This window comes from Nerophis ophidion, linkage group LG02, assembly GCF_033978795.1.
Source record: "Nerophis ophidion isolate RoL-2023_Sa linkage group LG02, RoL_Noph_v1.0, whole genome shotgun sequence".
Taxonomy (NCBI): Eukaryota; Metazoa; Chordata; class Actinopteri; order Syngnathiformes; family Syngnathidae; genus Nerophis; species Nerophis ophidion.
In genome coordinates, this window is record NC_084612.1 from 86,740,064 (window position 1) to 86,762,646 (window position 22,583).

Sequence of the window (22,583 nt, forward strand, 5' to 3'; positions counted from 1 at the left end):
TGGAAAATGAAAAATATCAAAATGACTTTTTTAAAAACATTTTATGATTTAGACCCTTCCGGGTCCCTGGGACCAAACTTGAGGGGAGCCCTAAAGATAAAAAAAAAAAATCTATATATTGTATTGGTTTGGAAAATGAAAAATATCAAAATGACTTTTTTTAAAACATTTTATGATTTAGACCCTTCCGGGTCCCTGGGACCAAACTTGAGGGGAGCCCTAAAGATTAAAAAAAAAAAATCTATATATTGTATTGGTTTGGAAAATATCAAAATATCAAAATGACTTTTTTTTAAAACATTTTATGATTTAGACCCTTCTGGGTCCCTGGGACCAAACTTGAGGGGAGCCCTAAAAACAAACAAAAAAAAATGTGTATATATATATATATATATATATATATATATATATATATATATATATATATATATATATATATATATATATATATATATATATATATATATATATATATATATATATATATATATATTGTATTGGTTTGGAAAATGAAAAATATCAAAATGACTTTTTTTTTAAACATTTTATGATTTAGACCCTTCCGGGTCCCTGGGACCAAACTTGAGGGGAGCCCTAAAGATAAAAAAAAAAAATCTATATATTGTATTGGTTTGGAAAATGAAAAATATCAAAATTACTTTTTTTTAAACATTTTATCATTGAGACCTTGCCGGGTCCCTGGGACCATATATTGTATTGGTTTGGAAAATGAAGAATATCAAAATGACTTTTTTTCAAACATTTTATGATTGAGACCCTGCCGGGTCCCTGGGCCCAAACTTGAGGGGAGCCCTAAATATTAAAAAAAAAATCTATACATTGTATTGGTTTGGAAAATGAAAAATATCAAAATGACTTTTTTAAAAACATTTTATGATTTAGACCCTTCTGGGTCCCTGGGACCAAACTTGAGGGGAGCCCTAAATATATAAAAAAAAAATCTATATATTGTATTGGTTTGGAAAATGAAAAATATCAAAATGACTTTTTTTTCAAACATTGTATGATTGAGACCCTGCCGGGTCCCTGGGACCATATATTGTATTGGTTTGGAAAATGAAAAATATCAAAATGACTTTTTATTTTTAAACATTTTATGATTAAGACCCTTCCGGGTCCCTGGGACCAAACTTGAAGGGAGCCCTAAATATTAAAAAAAAAAAATCTATATATTGCATTGGTTTGGAAAATGAAAAATATCAAAATTACTTTTTTAAAAACATTTTATGATTTAGACCCTTCCGGGTCCCTGGGACCAAACTTGAGGGGAGCCCTACATATTTAAAAAAAAAAAAAAAATCTATATATTGTATTGGTTTGGAAAATGAAAAATATCAAAATGACTTTTTTTTAAAACATTTTATGATTTAGACCCTTCCGGGTCCCTGGGACCAAACTTGAGGGGAGCCCTAAAGATTAAAAAACAAAATTCTATATATTGTATTGGTTTGGAAAACGAAAAATATCAAAATGACTTTTTTTTTCAAACATTTTATGATTGAGACCCTGGCGGGTCCCTGGGACCAAATATTGTATTGGTTTGGAAAATGAAGAATATCAAAATGACTTTTTTTCAAACATTTTATGATTGAGACCCTGCCGGGTCCCTGGGACCAAACTTGAGGGGAGCCCTAAATATTTAAAAAAAAATAAAAATCTATATATTGTATTGGTTTGGAAAATGAAAAATATCAAAATTACTTTTTTAAAAACATTTTATGATTTAGACCCTTCCGGGTCCCTGGGACCATATATTGTATTGGTTTGGAAAATTAAAAATTTAAAAATGACTTTTTTTCAAACATTTTATGATTGACACCCTTCCGGGTCCCTGGGACCAAACTTGAGGGGAGCCCTGAATGTTAAGAAAAAAAATGTATATATTGTATTGGTTTGGAAAATGAAAAATATCAAAATTACTTTTTTTCAAACATTTTATGATTGAGACCCTGCCGGGTCCCTGGGACCATATATTGTATTGGTTTGGAAAATGAAAAATATCAAAATTACTTTTTTTTAAAAACATTTTATGATTAAGACCCTTCCGGGTCCCTGGGACCAAACTTGAGGGGAGCCCTAAATATTAAAAAAAAAAAAAAATCTATATATTGTATTGGATTGGAAAATGAAAAATATCAAAATGACTTTTTTTCAAACATTTTATGATTGAGACCCTTACGGGTCCCTGGGACCAAACTTGAGGGGAACCCTAAAGATTATTAAAAAAAAAAAAAAAAATCTATTTATTGTATTGGTTTGGAAAATGAAAAATATCAAAATGACTTTTTTTCAAACGTTTTATGATTGAGACCCTGCCGGGTCCCTGGGACCAAACTTGAGGGGTGCCCTAAAAAAAAAAAAATCTATTTATTGTATTGGTTTGGAAAATGAAAAATACCAAAAAATCCCCTGCATGCTTTGACTTCTCAGTGTGCAGCTCTCAGTGGAAAAAGTTTGGACACCCCTGGTTTAAGGCGATGCCGTTACTACAAACCAAACAAGACTTGGAAAAACTGTAATAATTTGCCCATTTGATCTAACGTGAAGAAGTTGTGGTTGTGACCAGGAGCTGGACTTGCTGTTACAGACTTTCATTGAGTTTGATGGTGATGGCCTTCACTTCTGAATACTCAGCCAGAGCGTATTCTCCCCTGTCAACACACACACACACACACACACACACAAAGGTGAACCATGTGACACAAGTTAGGACACATTGAAGTACAGGAAGTGGACTTACAGCTCTCGTCCATTTCCTGACATCTTAAAGCCTCCAAAGGGTGTTTGGACGTGAAGAGCGTTGTAGCAGTTCACCCTTCAAACAAACACACAAACTTGTTAAGAGTATTTTTCCACCTTTTGAGGAAGTGAATGGCGCTGGCCTTTGTCGCGCTCGGCACACGTGTCAAGTTAACTTTCAGTTTTGATCCACAAAAAGGTGACAAAAGAATGTGAGGAGAGTGTCCAGTTTAGAGATGATTCCAGATTTTAGACTAGTGGTTTTTAAACCTGTGTTCGATCGAACCCTAGGGGTTCGGTGAGTCGGCCTCAGGGGTTCTGCGGAGGTCAGAACACACCCGACTCATCATGTAAATACAAACTTCTCCTTATCGACGTATTACGGATCCGGCAACAGTTGACTTATTTGCAGGTGTGTAATTTGTTGTGAGTTTATGCACTGTGTTGGTTTTGTTGTTTGAACAAGGTGAAGTTCATGCACAGTTCATTTTGTGCACCAGTAAAAAAAAAACCATGGTAACACTTTAGTACGGGGAACATAGTCACCATTAATTAGTTGCTTATTAACATACAAATTAGTAACATATTGGATCTTAACTAGTCATTATTAAGTACTTTTTAATGCCTTATTCGGCATGGCCTTATTATAACCCTAACTCTCTAACCCTGACCCTAACCCAAGCCAAATAACTCAAAATTAAGTCTTTGTTACTTACAATTATGTTCCCCTGGTGTCCAAATAACTCTAAATTAAGTCTTTGTTACTTAAAATATGTTCCCCTAGTGTCCAAATAACTCTAAATTAAGTCTTTGTTACTTAGAATATGTTCCCTGAGTGTCCCAATAACTCTAAATTAAGTCTTTGTTAGTTGGAATATGTTCACCTAGTGTCCAAATAACTCTAAACTAAGTCTTTGTTCCTTTAAATATGTTCCCCTAGTGTCCAAATAACTCTAAATTAAGTCTTTGTTACTTAAAATATGTTCCCCTGGTGTCCAAATAACTCTAAATTAAGTCTTTGTTACTTAGAATATGTTCACCTAGTGTCCAAATAACTCTAAATAAAGTCTTTGTTACTTGGAATATGACCCCCGAGTGTCCAGATAACTCTAAACTAAGTGTTTGTTACTTAAAATATGTTCCCCTAGTGTCCAAATAACTCTAAATTAAGTCTTTGTTACTTAGAATATGTTCCCCTAGTGTACAAATAACTCTAAATTAGGTCTTTGTTACTTAAAATATGTTCCTCTAGTGTCCAAATAACTCTAAATTAAGTCTTTGTTACTTAAAATATATTCCCTGAGTGTCCCAATAACTCTAAATTAAGTCTTTGTTACATAGAATATGTTCCCCTAGTGTCCAAATTACTCAAATTTAAGTCTTTGTTACATAGATAATGTTCCCTGAGTGTCCAAATAACTCTAAATTAAGTCTTTGTTACTTAGAATATGTTCCCCTAGTGTCCAAATAACTCTAAATTAAGTCTTTGTTACTTAGAATATGTTCCCCTAGTGTACAAATAACTCTAAATTAGGTCTTTGTTACTTAAAATATGTTCCTCTAGTGTCCAAATAACTCTAAATTAAGTCTTTGTTACTTAAAATATATTCCCTGAGTGTCCCAATAACTCTAAATTAAGTCTTTGTTACATAGAATATGTTCCCCTAGTGTCCAAATTACTCAAATTTAAGTCTTTGTTACATAGATAATGTTCCCTGAGTGTCCAAATAACTCTAAATTAAGTCTTTGTTACTTAGAATATGTTCCCCTAGTGTCCAAATAACTCTAAATTAAGTCTTTGTTACTTAGAATATGTTCCCCTAGTGTCCAAATAACTCTAAATTAAGTCTTTGTTACTTAGATAATGTTCCCTGAGGGTCCAAATAACTCTAAATTAAGTCTTTGTTACTTAGAATATGTTCCCTGAGTGTCCCAATAACTCTAAATTAAGTCTTTGTTACTTAGATAATGTTCCCCTAGTGTCCAAATAACTCTAAATTAAATCTTTGTTACTTAGAATGTTTCCCTAGTGTCCTAATAACTCTAAATTAAGTCTTTAATACTTAGAATATGTTCCCTGAGTGTCGCAAATAACTCTAAATGAAGTCTTTGTTACTTAGAATATGTCCCCCTAGTGTCCAAATAACTGTAAATTAAGTGTTTGTTACCTAAAATATGTCCCCCTAGTGTCCAAATAACTCTAAACTAAGTCTTTATTACTTAGAAGATGTTCCCCTAGTGTCCAAATAACTCTAAATAAAGTCTTTGTTACTTGGAATATGACCCCCGAGTGTCCAGATAACTCTAAATTAAGTCTATATTACTTAGAATATGTTCCCTATAATAAAGTATTACCAAAAACATATAACTTTGTCTTGTCTTGAATTATAACCCTAACTCTCTAACCCTGACCCTAACCCTAACCAAATAACTCAAAATTAAGTATTTGTTACTTAGAATATGTTCCCCTAGTGTCCAAATAACTCTAAATTAAGTCTTTGTTACTTAGATAATGTTCCCTGAGTGTCCAAATAACTCTAAATTAAGTCTTTGTTACTTAGAATATGTTCCCCTAGTGTCCAAATAACTCTAAATTAAGTCTTTGTTACTTAGAATATGTTTGCCTATTGATTGATTGATTGATTGATCGATACTTTTATTAGTAGATTGCACAGTTCAGTACATATTCCGTACAATTGACCACTAAATGGTAACACCCGAATAAGTTTTTCAACTTGTTTAAGTCGGGGTCCACGTTAATCAATTCATGGTGTCCAAGTGTCCAAATAACTCTAAATTAAGTCTTTGTTACTTAGAATATGTTCCCCTAGTGTCCAAATAACTCTAAATTAAGTCTTTGTTACTTAGAATATGTTCCCCTAGTGTCCAAATAACTCTAAATTAAGTCTTTGTTACTTAGAATATGTTCCCCTAGTGTCCAAATAACTCTAAATTAAGTCTTCGTTACTTAGAATATGTTCCCCTAGTGTACAAATAACTCTAAATTAGGTCTTTGTTACTTAGAATATGTTCCCCTAGTGTCCCAATAACTCTAAATTAAGTCTTTGTTACATAGAATATGTTCCCCTAGTGTCCAAATAATTCTAAATTAAGTCTTTGTTACTTAGAATATGTTCCCTGAGTGTCCCAATAACTCTAAATTAAGTCTTTGTTACTTAGAAGATGTTCCCCTAGTGTCCAAATAACTCTAAATTAAATCTTTGTTACTTAGAATATGTTCCCCTAGTGTCCAAATAACTCTAAATTAAGTCTTTAATACTTAGAATATGTTCCCCTAGTGTCCAAATAACTCTAAATTAAGTCTTTGTTACTTAGAATATGTTTCCCTAGTGTCCAAATAACTCTAAATTAAGTCTTTAATACTTAGAATATGTTCCCCTAGTGTCCCAATAACTCTAAATTAAGTCTTTGTTACATAGAATATGTTCCCCTAGTGTCCAAATAATTCTAAATTAAGTCTTTGTTACTTAGAATATGTTCCCTGAGTGTCCCAATAACTCTAAATTAAGTCTTTGTTACTTAGAAGATGTTCCCCTAGTGTCCAAATAACTCTAAATTAAATCTTTGTTACTTAGAATATGTTCCCCCTAGTGTCCAAATAACTCTAAATTAAGTCTTTAATACTTAGAATATGTTCCCCTAGTGTCCAAATAACTCTAAATTAAGTCTTTGTTACTTAGAATATGTTCCCCTAGTGTACAAATAACTCTAAATTAAGTCTTCGTTACTTAGAATATGTTCCCCTAGTGTACAAATAACTCTAAATTAGGTCTTTGTTACTTAGAATATGTTCCCCTAGTGTCCCAATAACTCTAAATTAAGTCTTTGTTACATAGAATATGTTCCCCTAGTGTCCAAATAATTCTAAATTAAGTCTTTGTTACTTAGAATATGTTCCCTGAGTGTCCCAATAACTCTAAATTAAGTCTTTGTTACTTAGAAGATGTTCCCCTAGTGTCCAAATAACTCTAAATTAAATCTTTGTTACTTAGAATATGTTCCCCTAGTGTCCAAATAACTCTAAATTAAGTCTTTAATACTTAGAATATGTTCCCCTAGTGTCCAAATAACTCTAAATTAAGTCTTTGTTACTTAGAATATGTTTCCCTAGTGTCCAAATAACTCTAAATTAAGTCTTTAATACTTAGAATATGTTCCCCTAGTGTCCAAATAAGTCTAAATTAAGTCTTTGTTACTTAGAATATGTTCCCCTAGTGTCCAAATAACTCTAAATTAAGTCTTTGTTACTTAGAATATGTTTCCCTAGTGTCCAAATAACTCTAAATTAAGTCTTTAATACTTAGAATATGTTCCCCTAGTGTCCAAATAAGTCTAAATTAAGTCTTTGTTACTTAGAATATGTTCCCTATAATAAAGTATTACCAAAAACATATAAATTTGTGTTGAATTAAAAAAAAAAAACACATTTTATTTTTCATTAAAGAAGGGTTCATGAAACTGGTGGGGTTCGGTACCTCCAACAAGGTTAAGAACCACTACTTTAGGCGGCTCGGTCCTCTCTCCAGCGCTGGTATTGTTTGTATTTACTTTTTTGTGTCAAATAAATTATTTTCTATTCAAGTCACCGCTCATTTTAGGCCGACTTAGAACTTTGGTCCGTAATATCATCAAAAGGTTGAGAGAATCTGGGAAATTCCTTACTGAAGACGCCTGTCGACCTCACAATCCACTTTTCCCTCATCATCATCATCATCATCATCATTTATTTTTATTCCTTTCATGAAAATGCATATTTACAAGCCACGTACAATTGACACTGTCATTGTTTTTTTTTTGTTTTTCTTTCTTATACATTTTCATGATCAGAAAGGAGCAGATGGAAGAATTATATTCTTATATTTATCTGCCCCTTTTTTTTAACACAAATTACAGTATTTTAGATGAATTATAAATGTTCCCTCCACCAACACCCGAACTCCAACATACTTTTCCATTTTCCTTTAAGCACTTTCACAATGACACGTCCAATCTAAATCAAAACTCAGTTTGATATAATTTCAGTTTTCTCTTTTTATAACTTTTTTTAAATACAAATATATTCTTACAGCTTTTTAAGTCTTTGTTTAGAGAATTCCATGCTTTCACAGCAACAACAGACAAGCACATTTGTTTCAAATTTGTCACTCTTGGATGTTTAAAGTCATGCGGCCTTCTGTGGTTCTCATCTTCAGATGTGAACACAAATAACTTTTGTATGTCCTTCGGAAGAACTTTATTTCTCGCTTTGAACATCATTAATAGTGTATTCAATTCTACAATGTCTTTTAGTTTTAGTAATCCCGACCTAATAAAGAGTGGAATTGTATGGTCTCTATATCCTACTTTAAAAATGATTCGAATTGCTCTTTTCTGTGAAAGAAATAAAGGCATTATGTTGCTATGATATGTATTTCCCCATATTTCTGCACAATAATTGAAATAAGGTAGAATAATTGAGCAATATAACATTCTCATTGTGCTGTATGGAAAACTATATTTAACCTTGTTCAAAATAAATAAACTTTTAGATACCTTATTTTTCACATGCATTATATGAGCTTTCCATGTCAACTTTTCATCTAAGATGACCCCAAGAAATCTGATTTCAGACACCTTCTCAATTTTCACATTGTTTATGGATAAACTAACTTCTATCTTTCTTTTATTACCGAATACCATATACTTAGTCTTTTCCAAATTTAAAGATAATTTATTTATATCAAACCACAATTTTAGTTTAACCATTTCCTCTTTAATATTATTGGCTAAAATTTTCAAGTCATCTCCTGAACAGTATAAATTTGTATCGTCTGCGAATAATACGCACTGTAAAATTTCCGAAACCTCACAAATATCATTTATATATAAAGTAAAAAGTTTGGGTCCTAAAATCGAACCTTGTGGAATTCCACATTCACTCGTGAACAAGACATTTTTTGTAATTCGCCGTAGAAAAGATGAAATTTGGTATTTTTTATAAACGACTGTAACATAGAATGTTGCTCCAGGCAAACTTTTTCTCAACATAATTGTGGATTTATGAAAAGTAAGGCCTATATTTTCTAATTGGCTGAATGGTTTACAACTATTAAGACGATTAAGAGTACAAAATCCCTTAAATGTGTATCGTTGTTAAAAACATTTTGAGTGATGCAGGTAGCCCTTTTTGTCTTTAGCTTTTTTATATATATTTTATTATTATTATTTATTAATATTCAATACTCTATCTGTATTTGCTTTTGTTTTCTTTCCTTGACATGTTTTGCTGTTCAATCAACCAATGTTTATTCATATAGCCCTAAATCACGAGTGTCTCAAAGGGCTGCACCAGCCACAACGACATCCTCGGTTCAGAGCCCACATCAGGGCAAGGAAAAACTCAACCCAGTTGATGTTCTTGCACTTTTCTTTTCACCTAAAAAAAAATATGTTTGCAGTAATAAGCATGATTAGAACATGTTTGTGTTCAATTACAGTAAGTGTTTTTATCCTAAACATTCAATCCACTTAATTTTACACACTACATTTTTAAGTCTTTTTTTGGACATATCGCAAGATCATAGTACCGGGGCCTCAATACCGTGGTATCGCACCGTGAGATTTGATCCAGTTACATCCTACTATTACATATATACTTTCAACATGTATACAAAAACATTGATGGGGTTTTTTTTGGGATGTTTTTAAGTGCTCTTTATATAGGCAGAACAGAGCAAATCCCCCCACCTCCATTGTTAGCTGACTTTTGCTATTGTTTATTTACGAGTTAGAATGCATAAAAAACTAAAACTGTGTTCTTGTCTCGCATGCGGTTTGTGAAGGATAAGCAAAATTTCAGCACAAATATCACTTCAAAAATATTGACTACATTACATCATTTTTTGCAATGTGTTTATTTGTAATTCACTTTCAAGTACAAATTGACTTAAAAAGTACAGACTTTTTGAACTGTTAGACTATAAACTTGTGATTACCCTACAAAATTATCAACAAAACAATATGCGATAAATGGTTGTACAAAATTATTTTACCTTTGTTTTAACTAGGGTTGTAATGGGATGAAATAGATTGATAGATCGATCTATATTCCTAAATTACAAATATATCGATCTGTGCTCGGCAAGTTAGCCTTACTGACGATAGGCATCATTAAAATGCAATATATCAGGGGTATCTAAAGTGCGGCCCGTAAGTAAATTTTTAACGGCACCACGGCATATTTAAAAAATACGATTGAAAAAAATTAAAACATAAAAAGTGGTATAAAAGAGCAAATGTCAAATATAACAGGAACATTTTGCAATGTTTACTCTAATAACACAAAGGTGCCGTGCAGGCTGTTTCTTTCTTTAAAAAAATAAAGTGAATCAAAATCAATGTCATTATGAATTATTGACCTATTCAAGGCTCCAATTACATCACATTAAATATTCCACTTTGAGATATTTTTGGGGGCAAATGTTGCATATTTTGTGTTTGCCATATAAAAAACTGAGCTGTTTTTTTTTTTTCAAAGGGCCTAAAATGAACAGACAAAAAACATAAACAACAAAAAACTTATAATTGACGGATAGATCTGAAGTTGATCTCGAGACCATTGTTTTAAAAGTAAATAGTAAAAAAAAATAATAATAATAATAATTTATTTTTTAACACAATGAGTAGGACCCTTTTGGATCAGAGTGTTTTGTTTTTAAGTGTCATTGCACAAAAAATAATAATGAATTCAAATCAATGGTGTTATGAGTTGTTGACCTTTTTACGGCTCCAATTATTACATAATCTCAAATATTCTATTTGATAATTTTATTGGGTGAAAATATTGCAGATTATGTGTTTTTTTCCATTAAAAAAACATGGTTTTCTTTGACAAAAAGAGCATACAACTTCAATCAATCAATCAATCAATCAATGTTTACTTATATAGCCCTAAATCACTAGTGTCTCAAAGGGCTGCACAAACCACTACCACATCCTCGGTAGGCCCACATAAGGGCAAGGAAAACTCACACCCAGTGGGACGTCGGTGACAATGATGACTATGAGAAACCTTGGAGAGGAGGAAAGCAATGGATGTCGAGCGGGTCTAACATGATACTGGGAAAGTTCAATCCATAATCTTTAAAAACGTCATACTATATTGACAGATAGACCTAATGTTGATCTAGAGCAGTGGTTCTCAAATGGGGGTACTTGAAGGTATGCCAAGGGGTACGTGAGATTTTTCAAAAATATTCTAAAAATATCAACAATTCAAAAATAAATATATTTATTGAATAATACTTCAACAAAATATGAATGTAAGTTCAAAAACAATGAAAAGAAATGCAACAATCTTGACAGCTAGATTTTTTGTGGACATGTTCCATAAATATTGATGTTAAAGATTTTTTTTTTTGTGAAGAAATGTTTAGAATTAAGTTCATGAATCCAGATGGATCTCTATTACAATCCCCAAAAAGGGGAATTTAAGTTGATGATTACTTCTATGTGGAGAAATCTTTATTTATAATTCAATCACTTGTTTATTTTTCAACAAGTTTTTAGTTATTTTTATATCTTTTTTTCCAAATAGTTCAAGAAAGACCACTACAAATGAGCAATATTTTGCACTGTTATACAATTTAATAAATCCGAAACTGATGACATAGTGCTGTATTTTACTTCTTTATCTGTTTTTTTTCCAACCAAAAATGCTGTGCTCTGATTAGGGGGTACTTGAATTAAAAAAATGTTCACAGGGGGTACATCACTGAAAAAAGGTTGAGAACCACTGATCTAGAGATTTAAAAGTTGAATAATAATACAAATAATAATACTGAATAATGACACATTTTTAACATTTTATTTTTACTAAAACCCTTTCGGGTCCCCAGGATCAAGCCTGAGTGGAGGCCTAAATGTATATTTTTTATACATATATTGGATTGTTTTTTTAAATAAACCGCTCCCGCTTGCTTTGATTTTTCAGTGTGCGGCCCTCAGTGGAAAAAATTTGGACACCCCTGCAATATATCAATTTCATCAATACTAGAAGTTTAGGACTTTTAATGAAAAGGACATTAAACGATCAGTGTGTCCGTCTGTGGCGCAATCAGAGCCTAACTATCAGGCCATACCAAATGCACACATCATAAAATAATATAATTGTAAAAGTCACAAGAAATAGACAACACAACTGAAGTGACAGCAGAGCAAGTTTCCCAATGGACCAGCCTGAGACAGTAGGAAAAAACTGTAATAATTCAGAGTATTATTGAAACTGTAAAGTGCAAAATATTCGACGACTGAAAGACTGGTCACCCTTGACTAACTGTTGTTGTGATTTGCTCAACCTGTAGATCAGGGGTCGGGAACCTTTTTGGCTGAGAGAGCCAAGATTCCAAATATTTTAAAATGTATTTCCGTAACTAAACGTGTGCATTTTTAAGTAAGACCAACATTTCTAGTCTCTTATTCTTTGTCATAACATTGTTATTCTGAAGCTAACTGTGGAGGGGGCGTGGCCTGCGGGCCTGCAGCGAAGCAGGGAGTTGCCATGACTGGCCTCGAACTCAGCGACAGGTGCGTAGATGGCCCACCTGGGCCTTGTTATCTAATCGCCTGTCGCTTTGTTATAAGCAGCAGCCAGGAGGAGGGACGGGGTTGGGGCTGGAGCCAGAGTGTGAGCGAGAACGAAAGAGAAAAAGACAATTGCTGGAAAGCAACTAAGAGACTTATTGAAAAATAAAACAATATTGTAACCCTGAAACTGGGTCTCATGTCGGTGCTTGGTGGTCTGAAGAACCCCCAGGTGGGCAAGCCCCACACTAACCAATAATAAATAAGTAACTTCTTACCATTAACGCAACTTCTTGAACAGGTGCGGTACAAAAAAACGGATGGATGGATTAAAAATGCACGAGAATGTTTTATATTTTGAACATTATTTTTAACACTGTGATTACAAGTTGAAATATTCATTACTTATTGTGTTAAGCAATGTCAGCTCAGATTAATCCGAGAGCCAGATGCAGTCATCAAAGGAGCCACATCTGGCTCGCGAGCCATAGGTTCCCTACCCCTGCTGTAGATTGTTGCTCATGTTGAAAGTGCCTTCTTGACTTTTGTGTGAATTATAAATATATGTTTGTTGTTCAGTTAGGAAAAAACAAAAAACTTCAACAAAAAAAAAAAAATAATAATAATTTTTGTAAATGTTGAACTTTATACCGTATTTTTTGGAGTATAAGTCGCACCTGCCGAAAATGCATAATAAAGAAGGGGGAAAAAACCCCCATATAAGTCGCATTTTTAGGGGACATTTATTTGATAAAACCCGACACCAAGAATAGACACCCATCCATTTTCTACCGCTTATTCCCTTTCGGAGTTGCGGGGGGCGCTGGCACCTATCTCAGCTACAATCGGGCGAAAGGCGGAGTACACCCTGGACAAGTCGCCACCTCATCGCAGGGCCAACACAGATAGATAGACAACATTCACACTCACATTCACACACTAGGGCCAATTTTAGTGTTGCCAATCAACCTATCCCCAGGTGCATGTCTTTGGAAGTGGGAGGAAGCCGGAGTACCCGGAGGGAACCCACGCAGTCACGGGGAGAACATGCAAACTCCACACAGAAAGATCCAGAGCCTGGATTTGAACCCAGGAAGAATAGACATTTGAAAGGCAATTTAAAATAAATAAAGAGTAGTGGACAACAGGCTGAATAAGTGTAAATTATATGAGGCATAAATAACCAACTGAGAAGGTGCCTGGTATGTTAACCTAACATATTATGGTAAGAGTCATTCAAATAACTATAACATATAGAACATGCTATACGTTTACCAAACAATTTGTCACTCCTAATTGCTGAATCCCAGGAAATCTTATACGTCTAGTCCAGGGGTCGGCAACCTTTACCACTCAAAGAGCCATTTTGACCCGTTTCACAAAATAAAGAAAACAATGGGAGCCACAAAACTCTTGAAATTTAAAATTAAACAACACAGCGTACAAAGTGGTTTTTTTTTTGCTTTGTGCTATGTATAAACCAGGGGTCTCAGACACGCGGCCCGCACCTTTATATGAATTTTTTTTTTATTAGTGCGGCCCGCGAGTTTTTATTGAATGCCGCTTGACAACATCACAATTGCCAACCATCCCAATTTATCCGGGAGACTCCCAAATTTCAGGGGAACTGTTCTCTCGAACTTCTGCTGATTTTCACCCAAACGACAATATTAAGGGCGTTCTGTGATGACATTGCGCTTAACGCCCTTTACAAACAGCTTGTCAGTCCATTTACATGTTGTGCGTGGCTTCTGCAGACACACGTAAGTGACTGCAAGGCATACTTGTTCAACAGCCATACAGGTCACACTGAGGGTGGCCGAATAAACAACTTTAACACTCTTACTAATATGCGCCACACTGTGAACCCACACCAAACAAGAATGACAAACACATTTTGGGATAACATTCGCAACGTAACACAACAGAACAAATACCCAGAATCCCATGCATCCCTAACTCTTTAATGTTGTCAGGCTTGGACTAGGATTGAGTGTGCTCCTTCGACGCAGCGGGATTACAGGACGAGCCAGGCGTGAAGTAAGGTACATGTTTATTTGGAATTCTAAATACAAAAATAAACAAACTAAGGGCGCTCCCAAAGAGGTATAAAACTTGGCTACAAAAATACAATCAGGAAAACAAAACAACTGCTCGATGGCATGAAAGACAATGAACTAACTTAAACTTGCACTGTGGCAAAACTATGAATAACTAACACAAAAAAAACTTACTGTGACAGGTACAAGGGGCATGGATAGCAAGGTAATTGAGGGTGCGTGAAGGTATGAAGCAGAATGCAAATAGCAAAGTTCCCAGGACGAGGACAGAAACAGAATGATATAAATAGCAGCTATGATGATTAGAAACAGGTGTGGGACTTAGGGCTGCGCGTGACTTGGAGACCAGGTGGAAACTAATGGGTTACTATGGAAAAACAAAACCAGGAAGTGTAAAACGGGAAACAAGAGTCCAAAAACAAAAGCATAACATGACAAAACAAGATCCATAGGTGTGACAAATGTAGCCCGGAAGAGTTAGGGATACATGGGATTCTGGGTATTTGTTTTGTTGTGTTTATGTTGTGTTACGGTGCGGATGTTATCCCAATTGTGTTTGTCATTCTTGTTTGGTGTGGGTTCACAGTGTGGCGCATATTAGTAAGAGTGTTAAAGTTGTTTATATCACAACCCTCAGTGTAACCTGTATGGCTGTTGAGCAATATGCCTTGCAGTCACTTGAGCATGGTAAAGTCAGACGCACACTACATGTGACCGGTCAGCACTCCAATGGTATGAAGGCGCACGCCACGGCATGTTCTAGAGAGCGTTAATGTGATTGTCATCACGGCACGCCCTCAACATTGTTGTCCGGATGGAAATCTGAAAATATTATCCTCGGGAGATTTCAGGGAGAGGCATTGAAATCTGGAAACCGGCAAGTATGCAGCAGAGGCACATCAGAGTGATGAAAGAGCTGCATGCGGCTCCAGAGTTGCGGGTTGCAAACCCCTGGTCTAGTCTCTTACGTGAATGAGATTAATAATATTATTTGATATTTAACGGTAATGTGTTAATAATTTCAAACATAAGTCGCTCTGGAGTATAAGTCGCAAAAACTGCGACTTATAGTCCGACAAATACGGTAAATAAAGGTGTATAGGGAAAAAAAATGATTTAAGGAGGAAAAAAATACGGAAGTGACGTAGTTTTCACACACCATCCATCCATCCATCATCTTCCGCTTATCCGAGGTCGGGTCGCGGGGGCAACAGCCTAAGCAGGGAAACCCAGACTTCCCTCTCCCCAGCCACTTCGTCTAGCTCTTCCCGGGGGATCCCGAGGCGTTCCCAGGCCAGCCGGGAGACATAGTCTTCCCAACGTGCCCTGGGTCTTCCCCGTGGCCTCCTACCGGTTGGACGTGCCCTAAACACCTCCCTAGGGAGGCGTTCGGGTGGCATCCTGACCAGATGCCCGAACCACCTCATCTGGCTCCTCTCGATGTGAAGGAGCAGCGGCTTTACTTTGAGTTCCTCCCGGATGGCAGAGCTTCTCACCCTATCTCTAAGGGAGGGACCCACCACCCGGCGGAGGAAACTCATTTCGGCCGCTTGTACCCGTGATCTTATCCTTTCGGTCATGACCCAAAGCTCATGACCATAGGTGAGGATGGGAACGTAGATCGACCGGTAAATTGAGAGCTTTGCCTTCCGGCTCAGCTCCTTCTTCACCACAACGGACCGGTACAACGTCCGCATTACTGAAGACGCCGCACCGATCCGCCTGTCGATCTCACGATCCACTCTTCCCTCACTCGTGAACAAGACTCCTAGGTACTTGAACTCCTCCACTTGGGGCAGGGTCTCCTCCCCAACCCGGAGATGGCACTCCACCCTTTTCTTGGAGGTGCTGATTCTCATTCCGGTCGCTTCACACTCGGCTGCGAAACGATCCAGCGAGAGCTGAAGATCCCGGTCAGATGAAGCCATCAGGACCACATCATCTGCAAAAAGCAGAGACCTAATCCTGCGGTTACCAAACCGGAACCCCTCAACGCCTTGACTGCGCCTAGAAATTCTGTCCATAAAAGTTATGAACAGAATCGGTGACAAAGGACAGCCTTGGTGGAGTCCAACCCTCACTGGAAATGTGTTCGACTTACTGCCGGCAATGCGGACCAAGCTCTGGCACTGATCGTACAGGGAACGGACCGCCACAATAAGACAGTCCGATACCCCATACTCTCTGAGCACTCCCCACAGGACTTCCCGAGGGACACGGTCGAATGCCTTCTCCAAGTCCACAAAGCACATGTAGACTGGTTGGGCAAACTCCCATGCACCCTCAAGAACCCTGCCGAGAGTATAGAGCTGGTCCACAGTTCCACGACCAGGACGAAAACCACACTGTTCCTCCTGAATCCGAGGTTCGACTATCCGACGTAGCCTCCTCTCCAGTACACCTGAATAAACCTTACCGGGAAGGTTTTCACACATGCGTGGACAAATCGTGTCTTCCGGTACCGTTCAAGGAGTGAGTAAAAAAATAAGTAAAGGTTAGCGTTTTGTGTGTTAGCTGCTCTCACCAGACGGTGCCGCTGTCCAGGGCGGAGGACACGGATAAAGCTCGGTCCACGTTGGTGGTGAAGAGCGCCGCCACGAGGCCGTACTGCGAACTGTTGGCTCTCTCAATCACCTCCTGCTGGCTCTTGAAGCTCAGTATGCACTGGACTGGACCAAAGATCTTTATAGAAAGGACAGCAGAGTGTAACCCCTCAACGTCTCCACCGGGTGGCGCACTGACAACGACGCGCTGACCTCTTCTGTGGCGATGCGCATGTGATCTTTGACCCCGGAGAAGATGGTGGGGGCGATGAAGAGACCGTCGTCGGCCATCGCTGTTCCCCCGCATTCCAGACGCGCCCCCTCCTCCTTCCCGCTCTCGATCAGCTCCATGATCTTATCAAACTGCTTCCTGTCGATCTGACCACCCGCCGTGGACACTTCATTAGGAACACCAGAACACTAGAAAGACTGTCAACCCCTCCCTTCCCCCCCGACTCACCTGAGGTCCGTGTGAGGTGGAAGGATTCAGAGGGTCTCCCGTCACGATCGTTTCGGCGTTTTCTACGCTGCGACGCACAAACTCCTCGTAGATGCTTTCCTCCACGAAGACGCGTGAGGCCGCCGTGCAGCACTGACCTTGGTTGTAGAACGCTCCTTTCTGACACTCCTTCACCGCCAGCTGAACTGCACACACACACACACACACACACACACACACACACACACACACACACGTTATCATTTTGAATAGGGACCAAGTTTTTGATCAGGACTTGTGGGGACCACCCTTTCTACAGGTCGTGGAGGCATGACAAAAACTTAGGTAAAATGGCCACAAATCTCTGAATTGATGAAGTAATGTACTGATCATACTTACTGGGGACCCTGGGGAAAAAGAGTTAATGTGATTCATGGGAACCAAATCTACAGTGGGGGAAAAAAAGTATATAGTCAACCACCGATTGTGCAAGTTCTCCCTCTTAAAATAATGACAGAGGTCTGTAATTTTCATCATAGGTACACTTCAACTGTGAGAGACAGAATGTGAAAAAAATACAGAAATTTTAAAGAATTTATTTGTAAATTATGGTTTGAAAATAAGTATTTTGTCAACCATTCTCACTGATGGAAGATTTTGGCTCCAAATCTCACGATACATGGCCCCATTCATTCTTTCCTTAACACGGATCAATCGTCCTGTCCCCTTAGCAGAAAAACAGCCTCAAAGCATGATGTTTCCACCCCCATGCTTCACAGTAGGTATGGTGTTCTTAGGATACAACTCAGTATTCTTCTTCCTCCAAACACGACGAGTTGAGTTTGTACCAAAATGGATACATGGATGATACAGCAGAGGATTGGGAGAATGTCATGTGGTCAGATGAAACCAAAATAGAACTTTTTGGTATAAACTCAACTCGTCGTGTTTGGAGGAAGAATACTGAGTTGCATCCCAAGAACACCACACCTACTGTGAAGCATGGGGGTGGAAACATCATGCTTTGGGGCTGTTTTTCTGCTAAGGGGACAGGACGATTGATCCGTGTTAAAGAAAGAATGAATGGGGCCATGTATCGTGAGATTTGGAGCCAAAATCTTCCATCAGTGAGAATGGTTGACAAAATACTTATTTTCAAACCATAATTTACAAATAAATTCTTTAAAATTTCTGTATTTTTTTCACATTCTGTCCCTCACAGTTGAAGTGTACCTATGATGAAAATTACAGACCTCTGTGATCATTTTAAGTGGGAGAACTTACACAATTCCTGGCTGACTAAATACTTTTTTGCCCCACTGCAAATCATTTTGCATAATTCACCCAAATTTGTACGTGTTAGGGTTAACCCTAACCAATGTTCCCTGTAATTTTTCATGTGTGTGAGCAAACGCAAAAACTCCTTCAGCATTCAGTGGAGCACATGTGAGCAACATCAGACGTGCACATTGAGGCCACACCTGTCCCAAACCTGACTAAACAACAAGTTAAATTACTTATTATTCTAATCAAATGACATGTGATCATTTTCTAATGTAAGTGTTTTGGCCCACTTACAATGACAACAACAACAAATATTGTTTTGTCAATGAGCTGTGTACTAGTAGTGTGTGTCTGGGTGGGGGTCCTGCTTTGGAAATAATGTGTACTCCTTTCAGATATCGCATTTAGTTCCCATTAAAACATTCACATGTTGCACAATGAGATGTAAGCACTGGATCGTGTGTACATTTCTGTAACTTTCCGTTTGTAAAATATATATCTTTTTATTAGTATTTCTTTGCTAGACACAGAACTCTATTTAATAATACAACTCTAACATTTGACAACCAAACAATTAAACAAGGCGACACGGTAAAGAATCTGGGTATTATCTTCCACCCAACTCTCTCCTTTGAGTCACACATTAAAAGCGTTACTAAAACGGCCTTCTTTCATCTCCGTAATATCGCTAAAATTCGCTCCATTCTGTCCACTAAAGACGCCGAGATCATTATCCATGCGTTTGTTACGTCTCGCCTCGATTACTGTAACGTATTATTTTCGGGTCTCCCCATGTCTAGCATTAAAAGATTACAGTTGGTACAAAATGCGGCTGCTAGACTTTTGACAAGAACAAGAAAGTTTGATCACATTACGCCTGTACTGGCTCACCTGCACTGGCTTCCTGTGCACTTAAGATGTGACTTTAAGGTTTTACTACTTACGTATAAAATACTACACGGTCTATCTCCATCCTATCTTGCCGATTGTATTGTACCATATGTCCCGGCAAGAAATCTGCGTTCAAAAGACTCCGGCTTATTAGTGATCCCCAAAGCCCAAAAAAAGTCTGCGGGCTATAGAGCGTTTTCATTTCGGGCTCCAGTACTCTGGAATGCCCTCCCGGTAGCAGTTCGAGATGCCACCTCAGTAGAAGCATTTAAGTCTCACCTTAAAACTCATTTGTATGCTCTAGCCTTTAAATAGACTCCCTTTTTAGACCAGTTGATCTGCCGTTTCTTTTCTTTTTCTTCTATGTCCCACTCTCCTTGGTGGAGGGAGTCCAGTCCGATCCGGTGGCCATGTACTGCTCGCCTGTGTATCGGCTGGGGACATCTCTGCGCTGCTGATCAGCCTCCTCTTGGAATGGTTTCCTGCTGGCTCCGCTGTGAACGGGACTCTCGCTGCTGTGTTGGATCCGCTCTGGACTGGACTCTCGCGACTGTGTTGGATCCATTATGGATTGATCTTTCACAGTATCATGTTCTCATAGTCATCATTGTCACCGATGTCCCACTGGGTGTGAGTTTTCCTTGCCCTTATGTGGGCCTACCGAGGATGTCGTAGTGGTTTGTGCAGCCCTTTGAGACACTAGTGATTTAGGGCTATATAAGTAAACATTGATTGATTGATTGATTTAATATAATAACAGCATTTCATGATTAATATTTATGGATTAAGATTCTTAATAAATGACAATAGAATGAGCACTCATGTAATTGGTAAATCATAGTGTAACGACCTGGAATTACACACAATGTGCAGTGTTGGAAATGTCCGACTTTTTGTGTGGCTGTAAACGCATCACTGGCTCAGCGCCATATGTGCATGTGTTGACACGAGTGAGAAAGAGAGAGCGGCTGCTGTTGATATGAAAGATGGCAAAGTTGGTTTTGGTCTGGTTTGTAGGGCAGAAAATGACCAGCTTTGCTAAATAGAAATTGTTTAGCAAATGTTTTTGGTCATGTGTTTATAAAGAGTTTTGCTCAAAGTGATCGATGGAATTCATGTCCTCCTCAAAGCGTCTCGACAGACGTTACAATAATTGAACAGCGATAATGAAAACTGTTATCTCTGTTGTGGCGTCTTGTAGTCAGTCACTTTGAAAATTGCTTTTTTTTTAATTGGATTTTGTGGCCGGCATAGATTCGCCGTGGGCAGAGGACGCGTGAGCAGTGCACAATTGCACAGGCGCGCACCTTAGAGGGAACGTTGACCCTAACCCTAAATGTTTTATGAGCCAAAGCTTAATCAATCAATCAATCAATGTTTACTTATATAGCCCTAAATCACTAGTGTCTCAAAGGGCTGCACAAACCACCACGACATCCACGGTAGGCCCACATAAGGGCAAGGAAAACTCACACCCAGTGGGATATCGGTGACAATAATGACCCAGTGGGACGTCGGTGACAATGATGACTATGAGAACCTTGGAGAGGAGGAAAGCAATGGATGTCGAGCGGGTCTAACATGATACTGTGAAAGTTCAATCCACAATGGATCCAACACAGTCGCGAGAGTCCAGTCCAAAGCGGATCCAACACAGCAGCGAGAGTCCCGTTCACAGCGGAGCCAGCAGGAAACCATCCCAAGCGGAGGTGGATCAGCATCGCAGAGATGTCCCCAGCCGATACACAGGCAAGCAGTACATGGCCACCGGATCGGACCGGACCCCCTCGGACCGGACCCCCTCCACAAGGGAGAGTGGGACATAGAAGAAAAAGAAAAGAAACGGCAGATCAACTGGTCTAAAAAGGGAGTCTATTTAAAGGCTAGAGTATACAAATGAGTTTTAAGGTGAGACTTAAATGCTTCTACTGAGGTGGCATCTCGAACTGTTACCGGGAGGGCATTCCAGAGTACTGGAGCCCGAACGGAAAACGCTCTATAGCCCGCAGACTTTTTTTGGGCTTTGGGAATCACTAACAAGCCGGAGTCCTTAAAAATCACTTAAAAAAACAACAAAAGAAGCAATCACATTCCTTAATACAGGGGCGCTCACACTTTTTCTGCAGGTGAGCTACTTTTCAATTGACCAACTCGAGGAGATCTACCTCATTCCTATTTATAATTTATATTTATTTATTTATGAAAGAGACATTTTTGTTAACAAGTTAATGGTGTTTAATGATAATACAAGCATGTTTAACACACATAGATTCCTTTCTTTCATGAAGACAAGAATATAAGTTGGTGTATTACCTAATTCTGATGACTTGCATTGATTGGAATTAGACAGTGGTGCTGATAACGTCCGCATTTTCAAATGGAGGAAAAAAAAAGTCCTCCTTTCTGTCCAATACCACATGAAAGTGGTTGGATTTGGCATCTCATTTGTCCAACTTGCATACTCGTTTTTAAACACGTTGTTATGAGAGTAGCATATGTGTGTGGCCCTTTAATGTCTGGCAGCAGGTGAGTGACGTCAGTGACTGTGCGGGTGGGCAAGCAAGTGAGAAAGCGGTCGCTGAGGGCGGGGGAGAAATACATTGGCATCAAACTCCGTAGCTTGCTAGCTTGTGCACGCTAGCTTTCTGAGACTCTTATTTTGTTAGCACAGGCAGGATGAAACAGGTCTTTTATGGTGAAGACAGGAACTGTGCAGTCGGTCTTTAGAGTTTTGACAGTAGGTACGGGGTCTCTAGAAATAAAATGTGTTTCTCTGCGTCCGCCCTGTTAGTGATTTTTTTCTTAAATATGAGCTCGCAGCAGCCAGCGTCATCTCACAAGATCCTCGGGTGCCGAGAATGTCAAACAACTGACAAAAGTGAAGTCTTGGTATGATTGATGATTGCTCATTTTTATGTCTATTTTTTAATGCCTGGCTTGAGATCGACTGACACACCCTCCGAGATCGACCAGTCGATCGCGATCGACGTAATGGGCACCCCTGCCTTAATATAAACATCCCAC

At 38.0% G+C, this 22,583-nt stretch overlaps 1 protein-coding gene across 2 annotated transcripts in view; it reads right to left on the reverse strand.

The window, feature by feature from the left end:
• Positions 1-2,435: 2,435 nt before the first annotated feature.
• The window catches only part of aldh1a3 (aldehyde dehydrogenase 1 family, member A3), a 41,867-nt gene continuing 21,719 nt past the window's right edge, over positions 2,436-22,583 (reverse strand). For both annotated transcript variants that reach the window (XM_061875174.1, XM_061875168.1), the window contains 5 exons: positions 17,406-17,590; positions 17,159-17,323; positions 16,927-17,084; positions 2,762-2,836; positions 2,436-2,672 (listed from right to left, as the gene is read on the reverse strand). In XM_061875174.1, coding sequence (XP_061731158.1) covers positions 2,603-2,672; positions 2,762-2,836; positions 16,927-17,084; positions 17,159-17,323; positions 17,406-17,590 — 653 coding nt within the window. In that variant the 3' untranslated portion in view covers positions 2,436-2,602. The remainder of the gene's footprint in view (positions 2,673-2,761; positions 2,837-16,926; positions 17,085-17,158; positions 17,324-17,405; positions 17,591-22,583) is intronic.